General features: G+C 42.8%; 1 protein-coding gene across 1 annotated transcript in view; it reads left to right on the forward strand.

Moving 5' to 3' along the window:
- Positions 1 to 17,963, forward strand: part of LOC141095889 (uncharacterized) — a 127,190-nt gene that overhangs the window by 62,490 nt on the left and 46,737 nt on the right. Inside the window, exons 4-5 of the mRNA XM_073582265.1 lie at positions 4,448 to 5,101; positions 5,212 to 5,899. Of these exons, the coding sequence (XP_073438366.1) occupies positions 4,448 to 5,101; positions 5,212 to 5,899 (1,342 nt within the window). The remainder of the gene's footprint in view (positions 1 to 4,447; positions 5,102 to 5,211; positions 5,900 to 17,963) is intronic.

Consider the following 17,963-nt stretch of genomic DNA (forward strand, 5'->3'; position numbering starts at 1 on the left):
CAATCATATAGTGCCCAAATACTACTCAGTAGTGCCTAATACAATCATATAGTGTCCAAATACTACTAAGTAGTGCCTAATACAATCATATAGTGCCCAAATACTACTGAGTAGTGCCTAATACAATCATATAGTGCCCAAATACTACTGAGTAGTGCCTAATACAATCATATAGTGCCCAAATACTACTGAGTAGTGCCTAATACAATCATATAGTGCCCAAATACTACTCAGTAGTGCCTAATACAATCCTATAGTGCCCAAATACTACTCAGTAGTGCCTAATACAATCATATAGTGTCCAAATACTACTAAGTAGTGCCTAATATAATCATATAGTGGCCAAATACTACTTAGTAGTGCCTAATATAATTATATAGTGCCCAAATACTGCTAAGTAGGGCCTAATATAATCATATAGTGCCCAAATACTACCGTACTAAGTAGTGCCTAATATAATCATATAGTGCCCAAATACTACAAAGTAGTGCCTAATAGAATCATATAGTGCCCAAATACTACAAAGTAGTGCCTAATATAATCATATAGTGCCCAAATACTACTGAGTAGTGCCTAATACAATCATATAGTGCCCAAATACTACTCAGTAGTGCCTAATACAATCATATAGTGTCCAAATACTACTAAGTAGTGCCTAATACAATCATATAGTGCCCAAATACTACTGAGTAGTGCCTAATACAATCATATAGTGCCCAAATACTACTGAGTAGTGCCTAATACAATCATATAGTGCCCAAATACTACTGAGTAGTGCCTAATACAATCATATAGTGCCCAAATACTACTCAGTAGTGCCTAATACAATCCTATAGTGCCCAAATACTACTCAGTAGTGCCTAATACAATCATATAGTGTCCAAATACTACTAAGTAGTGCCTAATATAATCATATAGTGGCCAAATACTACTTAGTAGTGCCTAATATAATTATATAGTGCCCAAATACTGCTAAGTAGGGCCTAATATAATCATATAGTGCCCAAATACTACCGTACTAAGTAGTGCCTAATATAATCATATAGTGCCCAAATACTACAAAGTAGTGCCTAATAGAATCATATAGTGCCCAAATACTACAAAGTAGTGCCTAATATAATCATATAGTGCCCAAATACTACTAAGTAGTGCCTAATATAATCATATAGTGCCCAAATACTACTAAGTAGTGCCTAATACAATCATATAGTGCCCAAATACTACTAAGTAGTGCCTAATATAATCATATAGTGCCCAAATACTACTAAGTAGTGCCTAATACAATCATATAGTGCCCAAATACTACTGAGTAGTGCCTAATATAATCATATAGTGCCCAAATACTACTAAGTAGTGCCTAATATAATCATATAGTACCCAAATACTACTGAGTAGTGCCTAATACAATCATATAGTGCCCAAATACTACTGAGTAGTGCCTAATACAATCATATAGTGCCCAAATACTACTAAGTAGTGCCTAATACAATCATATAGTGCCCAAATACTACTCAGTAGTGCCTAATACAATCATATAGTGCCCAAATACTACTAAGTAGTGCCTAATATAATCATATAGTGGCCAAATACTACTTAGTAGTGCCTAATATAATTATATAGTGCCCAAATACTGCTAAGTAGGGCCTAATATAATCATATAGTGCCCAAATACTACCGTACTAAGTAGTGCCTAATACAATCATATAGTGCCCAAATACTACAAAGTAGTGCCTAATATAATCATATAGTGCCCAAATACTACTAAGTAGTGCTTTATACTGTTAGGAATGGCGGAACGCACTAATAAATAAATAATAATAAGTGCGTTCTCCGCCCGGGGTCCACCGTGCAGTAGGTGTTACGCCGCTGCTAGATAGTGGCAGACGCACAATATGGTGGTATATTGCACACGGGTGGAACGTCACCCGGTGTGCATTGAGCGTACTCTGTTATCACCACAGAGATGCTTAGAACTTAAATGTAAATGCTGAGCCTGTTGACCTCACAGGTCTCAGCAGTGTGCACACACGGTATACGGTCACAGGACTAGGCCCAAGACTCAGGGTCAATGTCCATCTAGACCTATCGTGCGTGCGGCGTCACTACCGCGGATGCCAACAGGTGCTGCTGACTGCAGCGCGGCGACCGACCCAGCCGCCACACGACAATGCCCAAGAGGAGGTGCACTGTCGGACGCTAGTGCTGTAAGATGTGAATTGTGGCCTGTAGCGCGCCACTGACTGGCGCTGACTCTATGATTAAGTCCCTATCCACACACATAATATCAGAGGGAGGGGATCTTAATGAGTCATTCGCAGGCACATGCATTCATCATCATTCACACAGATAGCAATAAGAGTCTACACTAGTGCATGGCCGAGCGGCCATGCGGGCCTTTTATAGCCGTGCGCTTCCGGGACCTTCCAGATCTCTGAGATGGTCCAATCAGATCAGGAGTAGGACCTGAGCACGTGACTCCCGATCTCCACTGGGAGATCGTCTCGTGAGCATGCCCAGTAGCGCGGCGAGAGGACTTAGTCTCTGGAGTGGCTTGCTGCAGAGCAGGCTGCGCTACTATTGCTGGTCCAGAGGTGGCAGCAGCAACCAGACCCAGCGAACTGGTCTGAGCAGGGCATCTGGATCGCTGAGATTTCTGTGCAGGTCCCTGAGAGGTTGGAGGGGAATGGGAGACCGCTGGCTGCATGGCTCTGGATTTCTGCTGTGCAGCTGCAGGAACCCGATGCCTAACAAAGACATTCATATACTGCCCAAATACTATTAAGTAGTGCGTAATGCAATCATATAGTGCCCAAATACTACTATGTAGTGCCTAATACAATCATATAGTGCCCAAATACTCGAGACAACCTTAGCCATTACCCACTTTCAGCTGCATTGATGGGTCTCTTAAAGGGGTTGTCCTTGGAGACATCATTTTTCACTTATCCATAGAATTGGTGATAACATACTATAAGTGGGGGGTCTGACTGGTGAAATTTTTACTGATCCTGAGAACTTGAGTCCACAAATCCCAGGTGAATAGATCAGAAATGTATTAACCCTTCCATTCACTTTTATTAGTGCACATGCATAGACTGTGAATTGAAATGAGTTGTGGTCAAGCATTTGGACTGCTGTTTAATTCACAGGACAGACATGAGACCCCCCTTTTTGTGAACAGTCGGAGTCCCAACAGTGGGACCCCCAGCGATGCTGATCATTAGACAACCCCTTTAAGTTAGTCATCAATGCAGCCCTAGCATCGTAGTAAGTGTAAGGCTGGTTTCACATTTGCGTTTTTTTGCGCTGGAAAAAAACGCATACGTGCGCATGCGTTTTTTCCCCTATATTTAACATGGGTGCGCATACCTGCGCGCTGGCAAGCGCACGTATGCGATTTTCATGCGCTGCGTTTTTTTGGGGTGTGCGTTTGTATTTTATAGACGCAGCATGTTGCATTTTTTGGCCCTGCAAAAAAGCGCATGCGCACGTATGCGCACGTTTTGCGCTAAAAATGGCCATTATAGCCTATGGATGCGCATACGTGCGCACTGGCATGCGCATGTAAGCGTTTTTTTAGCGCTGCGTTTTTGTAGTAGTGTCCACTTGTTGTACTAGTTATAATCTTCTAAAGTCAAAAAAAAAAAGTCTATATAAAGGAGGTGCCTGCCAAAACTCTGCCACTACTACACTGACAGATTGGAGAGCAGACAGTCAACAAGGAACCCATCTTCTATCAGCGAAGAATGTGAGTATATTACATTATATGCCTGTCCTTTTAAATTATGTATGTACTAATGATTTTTATTATTTTTACATGCAGTATGTCTTCAGAATCCGAGTATTCCCCATCGCGGCAGGAATTGGCGCAAGCAGACCGTGAGGTGATTATTTTCGTGCATCTGGTAAGTATATCTGCTGCTTCTCCAAATCTCTTACGTTTTTTTCAACTTTTTTAAGACATCGTCATCATCATCTTCTTCTGCGGACGGGACTAGTGAGGGCGAAGAGCAGGAGCAGCGAAGCCAAGTCCCGGTGGTGATACGGAATGTATGTATCAAATGATTTGTAATGTTCTTTATTTTTTATCTTCTATTTTTACTCTTTTTTATGTTTCTTTTTTTGTAACTTTTTATTCAATTTAAATTTGATTATTCTAATGAATGTGTTTTGTCTAGGTTCCACAACGGGATGAAGACGTCTACCTGGATAATGAGCAGCTCATCAGCCTGGTCCAGGAGCGTTCGCCGTTGTGGGACAGCCGTGACCGGCTGCACAAGGACATTGTGGTGACCCGGCGGCTATGGAATGAGGTGGCCGCAGCGTTGATGGATGGCTGGGACAGCGCCACAGCATCCTCCAAAAAGGCGTTTAGTGAGTATTTCCCTGCTCTGTATTGTGCCGCAGTGACTGTTGTCCTTGACGGCACTGTTGGGTTTCGTGCTAGGCATATTCTAGCAGGAAACCCAACAGTGTCATCGGGGTCTACAGTGACTGCTTTGAGTATTGTATTGCTACATTGTGCCGCAGTGACTGTTGTCCTTGACGGCACTGTTGGGTTTCGTGCTAGGTGTATTCTAGCAGGAAACCCAACAGTGTCATCGGGGTCTACAGTGACTGCTTTGAGTATTGTATTGCTACATTGTGCCGCAGTGACTGTTGTCCTTGACGGCACTGTTGTGTTTCGTGCTAGGTGTATTCTAGCAGGAAACCCAACAGTGTCATCTGGGTCTACAGTGACTGCTTTGAGTATTGTATTGCTACATTGTGCCGCAGTGACTGTTGTCCTTGACGGCACTGTTGGGTTTCGTGCTAGGTGTATTCTAGCAGGAAACCCAACAGTGTCATCGGGGTCTACAGTGACTGCTTTGAGTATTGTATTGCTATATTGTGCCGCAGTGACTGTTGTCCTTGACGGCACTGTTTTTTTTTTAACAACAGTGGACAAAGTCCGAACACGTTGGCGTTCGATCAAGGACCGCTTCAACAGTGATGTTCGTGCTGAGGGCCAGGTTCGCAGTGGATCTGCGTCAAGGACCAGAACTAGATACCGTCACTATCACGCGTTGCAGTTCCTAAGACCGGTCCTTGCCACGAGATCGTAAGTATTATAAATTTTGGGTTTTTATTTTTATTAATCTGTGTTTTTCTAATCCACAGCTGATGCTTCTTGTAAAGGCATGGTAGTAATGATTTTCCTTTCTTCCACAGCACCTGGAGCAGCACCCTGCAACCTGGCCCTGGAGCGGTCCTTCCTCGGACGTCCTCTGACCCGTCCCAGCCATCCGACAGCCAGGAAGCACCTTGCAGGTCAGCCACACACACAGCTGGTGACCAGGAAGCTGGGCCATCAGGTGTTCCCCTGTCCCAGGTCTCTGCCACTGGTTATGCGGGCACTCCCCGCCAGCGGCAGAGGGCCTTGGACAGGAATGTCTTGCCCGAGTTTATGCATTTGAGCGAGGCCTTTAATTCCAGCCTCAAGTCACTGTCCGACAGAGTTGAAAGCGGTTTTGCACTCATGGAACGTGGTTTTAACCACTTTGAACACCGCTTCAATTCTGTAGAACAGCGCCTTGACCGTCTGGAGGCCGACCTCAACAGACCAGCACACCATTTTTTTAGTAAGATTGAAAAGGGCATGGCGGAACACCTTAGTCCTGAGCAACAGCTGAATGTGCTGCAGGCCTGCAACAATGCTTTCTTGCAGGCTATGCAGCATAATCGGTACGGTCAGCAGTCAGTGGTGTCATTTCCACCTGTGCCACCATTGACTCGCTTCACCTCACTACCGACTTGTGCTGCATACCACTGCACGGACACCTCTATTCAAAGCCAGGACACCCACCGTTACACCACCACAAGTCTGAGTGCAGCTGGTCACTTCACCGACACCACCATGGCAAGCGCTGCTCCTGTCTGGAGCACCACCGCCACTCCCATGCATGCGTGGAGCTCAGCCACCACTAGGCAAACATGGAACAGCCCTGCCGCTACAACAACATGTAGTAGCCCTGCCACCACCACTCTGCAAACCTGGACCATCACTGCCGCCACCAGTCCTCCTGCAAGGACGAGCACTGCCAACGAAGAGCAGCAGCAGCAGCCACCTCAGCAGCAGCAGCCACCTCAGCAGCAGCAGCAACCACCTCAGCAGCAGCAGCAGCCACCTCAGCAGCAGCAGCAGCCACCTCAGCAGCAGCCGCCACCTCAGCAGCAGCAGCCACCTCAGCAGCAGCAGCAGCCACACCAGCAGACGGGGGACCTACACTCAATATTTGCCCCTAGTTCAAGGCGAAATCTATCAAGGCGGGCATTGGGCCAAAGTCGGTCCAGGCACACAAGCCTACGGCGACATGCCATTACAACTAATGTACCTGAACAGATTTCCTCTCCTCCAAGTGTTCCTAGTTTAATTCCCTTAACTGGACTATCTTCCCCCACAAGTTTTGTTGCCCCTTCCCCTCAAACACCGTCTTCAACTGCAAGTGTTGCATATTCCCTGCACACCCCCAAATTGAAACCATCTGCCCCCAAACGCCGGAAAAAATAATTTTTTGGTTTATTTTTGTGATTAAAAATAAATTTACATTTGTGGTTCACCATTACAAAGTTTCATTAATGTTGTTTGCGCCGCTCACACACACTGATGGGTAAATACATGTTAAAAACCAACCCAAGGCCTAGTATAGTCATATGTGAAATACCACGGCCTAGTATAGTCATACCAAGGCCTAGTGTAATAACTCGAGTTTTACCAACTTGGATCTGGTTTCATGAAAAACAAACTGTTGAAACTTGTCTAAAAAATAAGTTTCTTTCTAGTTTCACCAGTTTGTTTTTTGTGAAACAAGATGCTAGTTGTTAAAAATCAAGTTATTACAGTAGGCCTTGGTATGACTATACTAGGCCGTGGTATTTCATATATTACTATACTACTAGCCCCAAGGCCTACTATACTCATATTTGAAATACCACGGCCTAGTGTAGTCATTACAAGGCCTAGTGTAATAACTCTAGTTTTACCAACTAGAATCTGGTTTCATGAAAAACAAACTGTTGAAACTTGTCTAAAAAATAAGTTTCTTTCTAGTTTCACCAGTTTGTTTTTTGTGAAACAAGATGCTAGTTGTTAAAAATCGAGTTATTACAGTAGGCCTTGGTATGACTATACTAGGCCGTGGTATTTCACATATTACTATACTACTAGCCCCAAGGCCTACTATACTCATATTTGAAATACCACGGCCTAGTGTAGTCATTCCAAGGCCTAGTGTAATAACTCTAGTTTTACCAACTAGAATCTGGTTTCATGAAAATCAAACTGTTGAAACTTGTCTAAAAAATAAGTTTCTTTCTAGTTTCACCAGTTTGTTTTTTGTGAAACAAGATGCTAGTTGTTAAAAATCGAGTTATTACAGTAGGCCTTGGTATGACTATACTAGGCCGTGGTATTTCACATATTACTATACTACTAGCCCCAAGGCCTACTATACTCATATTTGAAATACCACGGCCTAGTGTAGTCATTACAAGGCCTAGTGTAATAACTCTAGTTTTACCAACTAGAATCTGGTTTCATGAAAAACAAACTGTTGAAACTTGTCAAGTTTCACCAGTTTGTTTTTCGTGAAACAAGATCGTAGTTGGCAAAAATCGAGTAGGCCTTGGTATGACTATACTAGGCCGTGGTATTTCACATATGACTATAATAGTAGGCACAAGGCGTAATATATACTCATATTTGAAATACCACGGCCTAGTATAGTCATTCCAAGGCCTAGTGTAATTAACTTGTAAGTTGGAATGGAGCAGATTACATTCATCCACTCAATGCTGACTTGTATTCCCCATGGACTTTCATTGGGGTTGGGTTTTGAGGGTTGTGTTTTGAGAAAATCACATACTTTTTTTTCAACTAGTTGCACAATTTTCTCTTGAAAAAAATTGGTTTCCTGATTCATGGCCTGCAGCTTTGCTCGTTCCAATATATTTCACGCAGACTAGCAATGCTGCATTTTAACTCATATGTGTATTTACCTGCCCAGGTGTGTGAACATCAAAAAATTAAGGTATACATGGGAAGTTTTTTATTTAATTGGAGTTTAAAAAATATAGTGCACTCAGTAATGGTATCAAATAAGGTTTTTTATTACCATAAACAAACAAAAACATTACACCATTTCATCTTGCCAGTGCACCCGTCCTACATCAGAAATAAAGTAGGCCGCAAATTGGTCCCTCATTTGGCCAACTTCAACGGATGACCTGAGAGTGTGCTGAGTGAATTCAGGCAATGGGTTAGGAGCATCATCGTCCAGTTCAAAGGTCGGGTGCTCTTTAGCCATCACAAAGTTATGTAGAACCACACAGGCCTTCACCACCTCATCGACTGTTTCAAGTTTAAGATTAATGGCCGTGCCCAGAATTCGCCATCTGGAGACAAGAATCCCAAAAGCACACTCGACAGTTCTTCTGGCCCTGGTCAGCCTGTAATTAAATATTTTTTTGGTGTGGTCCAAGTCCCGGCTGGAGTAGGGTTTCAGTAAGTTTCCGCACATTTGAAAAGCCTCATCGCCAACCATTACAAAGGGCAGTGGCGGAGCTTCGGTGTGAGGAAGAGGCCATGGCATAGGGAAATTAAATTGGTTGCCATACAACCTCCGGCCCATGTCTGAGTTTTTAAAAGCCTGTGAGTCATTACCACGGCCAAATGCTCCAATGTCCACTGCTACAAACATACATCCGGCATCCGCAATCGCCATGAGTACTATTGAAAAGTACTTTTTGTAATTATAGTACTCAGATCCCGTTCTTTGGGGTTTGATGATCCGTATGTGTTTACCATCAACAGCTCCCAAACAGTTGGGAAAATTGCATACTGTCCAGAATTTGTCAGCAATTTCCATCCACTTTTCAGCGGTGGGCAGGGGCATAAATTCTGGACAAAGAACATTCCAGAGAGCCCGGCAGGTGTCAGCAACAATTCCAGACAAGGTAGAGATTCCAATACGGTACTGGAAGTGTAGTGAAGATAGGGTTTCTCCAGTCGCCAGGAATCTGTGAACAGACAAAGAAGTAAAATTAATATTTATGTATATTATTTTAAAAAACTATAAAATAAAATATTAGTACATTCACGAAAACTAATTACCCAAGGTTTTGAATACTAAATTTAAAAAAAAAACATCAGACCGCACCCCTTGGTTTTTAAAACATACCGTAATGTCACCAGTAGCCGTTCCTCAGGAGGAATCGCACGACGGAGCTGTGTGTCCTGTCTCCGGATGGATTGTTGGACACGAGCAAGCAAATCCATGAAACTTTCGTGGGACATCCGGATATAATCTGTAAATTTCTCCGGGTTTGACTGGAGCTCGCTGTAGAGGGTGTGGTATGCCCCACGGCTCTCCCGGAGTTCAACAATCGGATGTATCCACATACGCCGCCGTCTTCGCTGCCTCTCTCTCTTCCTTTGTTCATGGCAAGCAACTGCATACGCCTGAGCCATCGCGATGTCCAAATCCAAGTTGAAGTGAAAACTCTTCCAGCGTAGATCCATGGTCACGAGAAGAATCAAGCAAATGTGAAGAATACTGTAGACAGGGTCTATATATTAACATACCACACCCACAATGAAGTCCCATTGGTCTTGTGTGTTGTTGAATGGTTGTTTTTTCTTTTTTGTGGGGTTTTTCCAAAATCTGTAAAAAAACGCAAACGCACAAAAAACGCATACAAACGCACAAAAACGCTGCGTTTTTTTCCTGCATGCGCATAAAAATGCTTGAAAAAAACGCAGCGTTTGTATGCATTTGTATGCGTTTTTTCAATGCGTTTTTTTGCGGGAAAAACGCGCTGCAAAAAAAAGCAAGTGTGAAACTAGCCTTAGTTTGGCAGGTATCCAAAGCTTAAAGGTTCAGTCACAGCTGCAACCTCTCCAAGCCATATAGCTACACCAAGTCGGGCATAAATGTAATAGTTTTGAACATTTCCTTTAAGGAGGCTTTTTGAAAAACCCCTGACCAGGATCTGAGGAACCTCATGGTGGGTAAAAAAGTTAAGGATCCTTTTCCACTTGTCATTCTACCACCTCCAATGAGTGATGATGTTTTAGGATAAACAGGACACTCCAAAACAGCGCCATCCCTATCCACAGGTTGTGTCTGCTATTGCTGAGCTGCATTGCTAGATGCCACCCATGGACGGGTGTGGCGCTGTTTATCCAGAATATCCTAGAATATCCCATAGTTTGGAATCGTCTCTTTTCTCGACTCATGCATTGTAAAATAGAGTCAATCCTGCCCCCCCGCGAGCCCCTCCGGCCACTTACTCATTCCAGACATGATTTAATTAGAATCTCGCTGCAGTCCATTAATCAATAATGAATCAGCGGACTGCGCCTCTGTGAGAAATATTACAAATCTGTATTGATCTTTGCGCAGATAAATTTATGTGTCTTTAATTGGCCCTAATTAATATTGATACGTGCAATTATTTCACCTTTGATCACAGACTTAAGTATTTAATTTATCTGAACTCGGTTTTCAGGTTAATAAGAGAAGTCACAATTGTTGATTTGTACAAATACTTTTCAATTAGGGATCAAACCAAGATTGATGAATGGACCCCGGATTTACATTTTGTATTAACCTTTCTTTCGAGTATTGAGCACCATACAAGCTCGGGGAAAGACAGCGGGGCTGCAAATGAATGCTAGAGCAGAATAATGGCTTGTAATGCACTTTAGGTCAAACAGACCCCATCATCAATCATAATAAATTGTCATCGAGCCTGAAGAAGGGGGCAGTCAGTTCCCCATGTGCCCTAGTTCACCTATACCTTTAAATTCTGCAGCCCTACTTTCTTCATTGCAAATCAATTCTTATATCATTATCACAGGCAGGATCACAATGGTCGATCACAGCTGTACAACACAGAATCCACCATTCACAATAGGTGATGTCACAGCTGACCTCCTCCTCCTCCTGTACAATGACATAACACATCTATATACAGTAGATAACACAGAATCCACCATCCACAATAGGTGATGTCACAGCTCACCTCCTCCTCCTGTACAATGACTGATAATAACACATCTATATACAGTAGATAACACAGAATCCACCATTCACAATAGGTCATGTCACAGCTCACCTCCTCCTCCTGTACAATGACGAATGAGGGATAACACCTATATATAGTAGATAACACAGGATCCACCATTCACAATAGGTAATGTCACAGCTCATCTCCTCCTCCTGTGCATTAACTGATAACACCTCTATATAAAGTAGATAACACAGGACCAATTATTAAAAATGATAACTTATAAAATCCTAGCCTCTTCTATCCCTGTGCCAAAAAAACAGCAGCCATGGGTTCTTCTAAGCAGCTGCCTACCACTCTGAAAGTGAAAGTGGTGGAGGCCCCCAAAGTCATCCTTTCCTCAGTTTGAAATGTGATTAAGAAATGGCAGTTACAAGGAACATTGGAGGTCAAGATAAGGTCTGGAAGATCAAGCAAAATTTCAGTGAGAGTTGCTTGTAGGATTGCTAGAGAGGCAAATCAGAACCCTCACTTGACTACACAAGACCTTCAGAAAGATTTTCCAGACTCTGGAGTTGTGGTACATTGTTCTACTGTTAAGAGACACCTGCACAAATATGGCTTTCATGGAAGAGTCATCAGAAGAAAATGTGTCTTGTGTCCTCACCATAGAATTCAGCATCAGAGGTATGCAATACAACATCTAACAAGCCTCATGCATTTTGGAATCATGAGGTTAAAACTGTCACGGGGTCCTTCACCGGTATTACACAATCAACAGAGCGAGGGAAGCGTGAACAACCCCAAGGACTTTATTTTAGGCAAAAAAAATGAAAGGACCACATACAATCCACCACACAAAGGCTAAAATAGTCCAGAATCCGAATGCAGTACAGTAACAGGATGAAAACCCTGGGAGATGAGAGTCCTGCATTCCAGCAGACAGAGGATAAAATGGTCCATATACTTTCTTTCTCTCCGAGGTGCTGTGTTCACATCATTGTCCCACACAGGATCTGGATCTCTTGTCTCTCCTGGCTGATATTTTAAAAATCCTTCACCTCATTTACAGGTCAGGAGGGGGGAAGGTCGCAGGAGCTCATTGTTTGAGCATTTTAGCAATTTGTATAGTGCGTCTTCCATTGCTTTACAAAATCAAAAGCTAGTTCAATATGCCATTAGCATATTAGCAAACAGCATTATTCACTGACTCTGTGGAAAGATTCAGTATTTTACTGTGGGAGCTGATATCAGATGGAAATAACAGCTATTCATCAATTAACAAATATCAACTCGCCCTACAAGAGAAGTCAACATTAGAAGGAAAGCACAGAGGGACACAGAGCCACAAGAGAACACTATGAAAGCCAGCAAAATACCAGTATAAACAAATTGATTCCCACATATCATATCCCATCATCACAAGAACTCTTAGGCACCAATGATCAAACATATGTGTGAAGAAAAAAGGGCACAGGATTTCAGGAAAAGAACATCTCGCCTACCGTTAATCATGTGGTTGGATCAATTACGCTTTGGGGTTGTGTGGCAGCCAATAGCACGGGGAACATTTCACGGGTATAGGGAAGAATGGATTCTATGAAATTTCAACAAATTCTTGAAGCAAAACATTACAGCATCTGTAAAAAAGCTGAAGGTGAAAAGAGGAAGAGGATGGCTTCTACAAATGGATGACCCTAAACAAAATCCACAATAGATGACCTCAAAAGGCCCAAGCTGAAGGTTTTACAATGGCCCTCAAAGGCCCCTGATCTGAACATCATTGAAAATCTGTGGCTAGACCTCAAAATAGCAGTGCATGCTAGACGACCCAGGAATCTTACAGTACTGCAAGAATTTTCCAAGGATGAATGGATAAAAATGCCTCAAACAGAATCTGAAAGACTCTTGTCTGGCTACAAAAAGCATTTACAAGCTGTGATACTTGCAAAAGGAGGTGCTGCTAGGAACTAACCAGGCAGGGTGCCCAAACCTTTGCATCAACCCATTTTCTTTTTTGTAATTTTTAAAATGAAACGGATGAAAATGTATATTTTTTGGCTAAAATACAAAGGAAATGTGTCCTCTATAACTTTAGCCTTAAGATTGCGTAACTATTAACAATAACAGTAATTTTGACCTGGGGTACCCAAACTTTTACATGCCGATGTAGATAGTTTCCTCTGATGAACACCAATCTTCAAGTCTGACCACAGATTCTCAGTTGTACTAAGGTCTAGGCTTTGACTAGGCCACTACAAGTTTCCCCTTAAACCATTCGAGTGTTACTTTAGTAGCATGCTATTTGTCATTGTCTTGTTGGAAGTTAAACCTCTCTTCCAGTCTCAAATTACTCACAGACTGAAACAAGCTTTACTCAAGAATATCCCTGTATTTCACACCATCCTTTTCCCCCTGACTTGGACCTTTTTCCCTGCCCCTGCTGCTGAAAAATATCCCCACAGCATGATGAAGCCGCCACCATGCTTCACTGACGGGATGATTTTCTTGGTGTTATTAGCAGTGCTTTTGGCAGCAGGCATAGCATTTATCTTGGTGGCCAAAAAGTTCAATTGTGGTCTCATCTGACCCCAGAACCTTTCTCCATACATTTGGGGAGTCTCCCACTTGTCTTTTGGTAAACTCAAAAAGAGCCTCACAATTTTTGTGCATAAGTAAAGGCATTTTCTGCGCACACTTTCATAAAGGCCACCTCTATGGAGTGTACGACTTATTGTGGTCATATTGACAGATACACCAGTCTCTGCTTGGGAACTCTGCAGCTCCTTCGAGGTTACCTTTGTTCTCTGTGCTGTCTCTCTGATTAATGCCTTCCTTGCCCAGGCTGAGAGTTTTGGTGGGCAGTCCTCTCTTGGCAGGTTGTTGTGGTACCATTTTCTTTCCATTTGATGATAATGGATTTGTTGGTTCTCCGTGGGATGTTCAGAGATTGGGATATTTTTTACAGCTCAAACCTGACTTGTACTTCTCAACAACTTTGTCCCTGACTTGTTTGGAGCTCTCCTTGGTCTTCATGGTGTTATTTAGAGATCTCCTTGGTCTTCATGGTGTTGTCTGGAGACCTCCGTGGCCTTCATGGTGTTGTTTGAAGATCTCCTTGGGCTTCATGGTGTTGTTTGGAGATCTCCTTGGTCTTTATGGTGTTGTCTGGAGATATCCTTGGTCTTCATGGTGTAGTTTGGAGATCTCCTTGGTGTTCCTGGTGTTGTTTGGAGATCTCCTTGGTCTTCATAGGGTTGTTTGGAGATCTCCTTGGCCTTGATAGTGTTGTTTGGAGATCTCCTTGGGCTTCATGGTGTTGTTTGAAGATCTCCTTGGGCTTCATGGTATTGTGTGGAGATATCCTTGGTCTTCATGGTGTTTGGTTAGTGGTGCCTCTTGGAAATGGTGTTGCAGCCTATCTGGCCTTTGAGAAAAGGTAAATTGTATATACTGACAGACATGTGACACTTAGATTGCACACAGGGGGACGTCCTGTCACTAAGCATGTGACTTAGGAAGGGAATTGCTTGCACCAAAATTATTTAGGAGTGTCATAGCAAAAGGGGTGAATACATATGCACTTGCCATTTTTTAGCTATTTGATCCCATAAATTGAATTAATGACTACACTTTTCTAACTTCAGCAACTTAGACTATTCAGTGCTCATGCATCACACACAAATCGGATTACAAAAAATATATAAACACAAGTTGTAATGTTACATAATAGATGAAAAGTCAAGGGGGTGAATACTTTTGCAAGCCACTGTAGAGTGACCTGTGAGAAATCTGCAATATTTCAAGGTTTGAAATATGCAAATTAAAGAAACAGACAAGAAAAACACTACTAAAAATAGTTTATAGTATAATAACAATTCTGCCATTACATTCAATTAAAAATAAAATGTAATTTTTTTTATATGTCCATGTCTCCCTAAGGCTTTGGAATGAAAAGAATCCAGCGACACCCTCACTTTATTCTTATCAATGTATTTTTTTGATTTGTTAAAGAACAAACTTGTAAAAAATAAAAAAGGTTAAAAAAAAAGAAACTCACAAAAGCAAATAATGTGTTCAAGTAACGAAGGAATAAAATACCAGATTAACACTGGATAATGCCGTTTTTTTTTTTCTCCTGCGGTAATTCAGACACCGAGTGCATGTTGTTCCTTAAAACGCTTCGTCCTCACAATAATCCCTCCCATGGTTACAATGCGAGAGGTTATTTATTAAATGGAATGAAAAAAAAAAGCAGAAAAAAAAACCACTCGGCAAAAATTATTTTCCTACGTTTAAAATATTGTCTTTATTATTAGCCTGCAATTATTTAAATGAGAGCAATTTTCTTGAGATTTGATTAATAGTTGCATGTAAGTGTTTAGCTTTCCTTGACCTTTTGACAATAAAAGCGTCCAGGCTGGAGCCCCCCATGGCACGGAGGAAATATATCAAAGAAAAACAATGTATGACATTGTTCCCACATCTGCCGCCAAACTATTTCATTATTTTCTTCATTCTATATAATTTCGTCTGATTTCCTCTCGGTGAATCCTGTTGATTCTCTTTTCTTTGCGCTGCACACTATAATCACCTTTGGTTTAGGTACAGTACACTGCTAAACCACCCACCGAAAAACTAAAACCATTTTGATGAAGCAATGAGCTTTTTAGAACGTTGTTCCTCCACCTTCCCTGCGAGAGCTTTACATTTTCCCACCTGATTTTCAAAGGCCACGGATTTCTTTTTTTTCCCTCTATGCTAAGCCATTTTTCCTCAATTTAGCATTCACCGCGGCTTCTAATGTGTCTTTTTTTCTTTTCTCTCGCTTTTTTTTTATTCATTTTTTTAGAATCAAACAGAGAAGTACAGACATACAGTACTTGGCCAAGATGTATGTATGTATACATATATATATATATATATATATATAAAACTGTATGTATGTGTGTGCGTGTGTATTACCAAGCATCTTTCATTTCACCAGAGCTGTTCAAAAGGAGCTGAGCTGTGATTGGTTGCTATGAGCAACAGTTTTCCTTGCAACCAATCACTAAGCATCTCTCATTTCACCAGAGCTGGTTAAAAGAAGCTGAGCTGTGATTGGTTGCTATGAGCAAGTTTTCCCACTTGACAACACCTCAGCAGACACTGACATGGTGGGGGAAATCTAGCATCCCCGGGAACATAAGCTCTCAGCCATTGTCTGACCCCCAGAAAGAAGCAGAGCACATGACAGAAATGAATCCCCCCCTCCCGTGGATCATTGGTATGCAAGTTAGGGCAAATCCACTCAGCGTTTTGGTACTGACCCCAGGCCTTTCTTAAAGGGATCTCCAGTATGGAAGGCAGGGCAATTGCCTTCAAATGCTCTGGTACTGACCCCAGGCTCTCTTAAAGGGATCTCCTGTACGGAAGTTAGGGCAAATCCCTCAGCGCTCTGATTCTGACCCCAGGGTTCTATTAAAGGGATCTTTGGTGTGCAAGTCAGGGCAAATCCATCCAGCACTCTGGTTCTGATCCCAGGCTTTCTTAAAGGGATCCCTGGTATGGAAGTTAGGGCAAATCCACTCAGCGCTCTGGTTCTCACTCAAGGCCCCTCTTAAAGGGATCCCCAGTATGGAAGTTAGGGCAAATCCACTCAGCGCTCTGTTCTGACGCAAGGCCCCTCTTAAAGGGATCCCCGGTATGGAAGTCAGGGCAATTGCCTTCAAATGCTCTGGTACTGACCCCAGGCTCTCTTAAAGGAATCTCCTGTACGGAAGTTAGGGCAAATCCCTCAGCGTTCTGATTCTGACCCCAGGGTTCTATTAAAGGGATCATTGGTATGCAAGTCAGGGCAAATCCACTCAGTCCTCTAGTTCTGATCCCAGGCTTTCTTAAAGGGATCCCCGGTATGGAAGTTAGGGTAAATCCCTCAGCGCTCTGATTCTCACCCCAGGCTTCTGTAAAAGGGATCATTGGTATGGAAGTCAGGACAAATCCCTCAGCGCTGTGGTTCTGACCCCAGGCCTCTCTTAAAGGGATCCCTGGTATGGAAGTTAGGACTGTTCCACTTAGCGCTGTGGTTCTGACCCCAGGGTGTTATGATGAGTCACCGAAGGAGGAAAAAACAAAATACCAGCTAAGTCCAGAAAAACCAGAGAGGTTGGCAGCTATCGGATTGCAGACCCCTGAACCTATCCACAACAACTAGCAGTAGCCGTGGGGGGTTCCTACGGTGCCCTAGACCCCTCGATCACAGCCAGAGAACTATATAGCCTAAAGACAGAAAGGGGAAAAACTAAACTGCCCCAGAGCAGACCCCAAAGCAATAGGCAGCCCCCAACATATAATGACGGTGAAGCAAGATGAAAACACTAACACAGATAGAAAGATAGGTTGAGCAAATGATGGGGCCCAAGCTAACTACATAGGACAGGATAGGAAAGCTGCTGTCTGCCATCCGCAAAAACCCTATAAAAATGAGCCAACCGACTGATAGGAAAAACAGGCCCTGAAGTCGCTAGGCTTCAAAAGACTATATCAGCACTCAGGTATATTCTGAAGACAGAGCAAAAGATCAACAGATCAGAGACAAAAATGGAATTCAGCTCACCCCCGGCCGGGGATGGCAGAACTCCCAAAAAACAAGGCAAAACAAAAAACAAAACTGAAGAGTACAAAGCAGAGCAGAAAAACTTAGCTTTGAGATGCAGGAATCAGACTGGTCTCCAAGAATCCTGCAGGAAAATCACCAGCCAGGAAGAAGGGCGTCGGCAGCCTTATATCCAGTCCTCAATTCCAGCCACCCAGTCATCATCTAGCCGCCCAGGTGTCTGATAATCAGCCTCACTACCTTCCTTCACCAGAGGAGGGAGTTCATCAGACCTCAATAGTGAAGGGAAAAATGAACTCACAACAGTACCTCCCCC

Source organism: Dendrobates tinctorius, unplaced genomic scaffold, assembly GCF_039654945.1.
Source record: "Dendrobates tinctorius isolate UK_male_01 unplaced genomic scaffold, ASM3965494v1 ptg000070l, whole genome shotgun sequence".
NCBI lineage: Eukaryota > Metazoa > Chordata > Amphibia > Anura > Dendrobatidae > Dendrobates > Dendrobates tinctorius.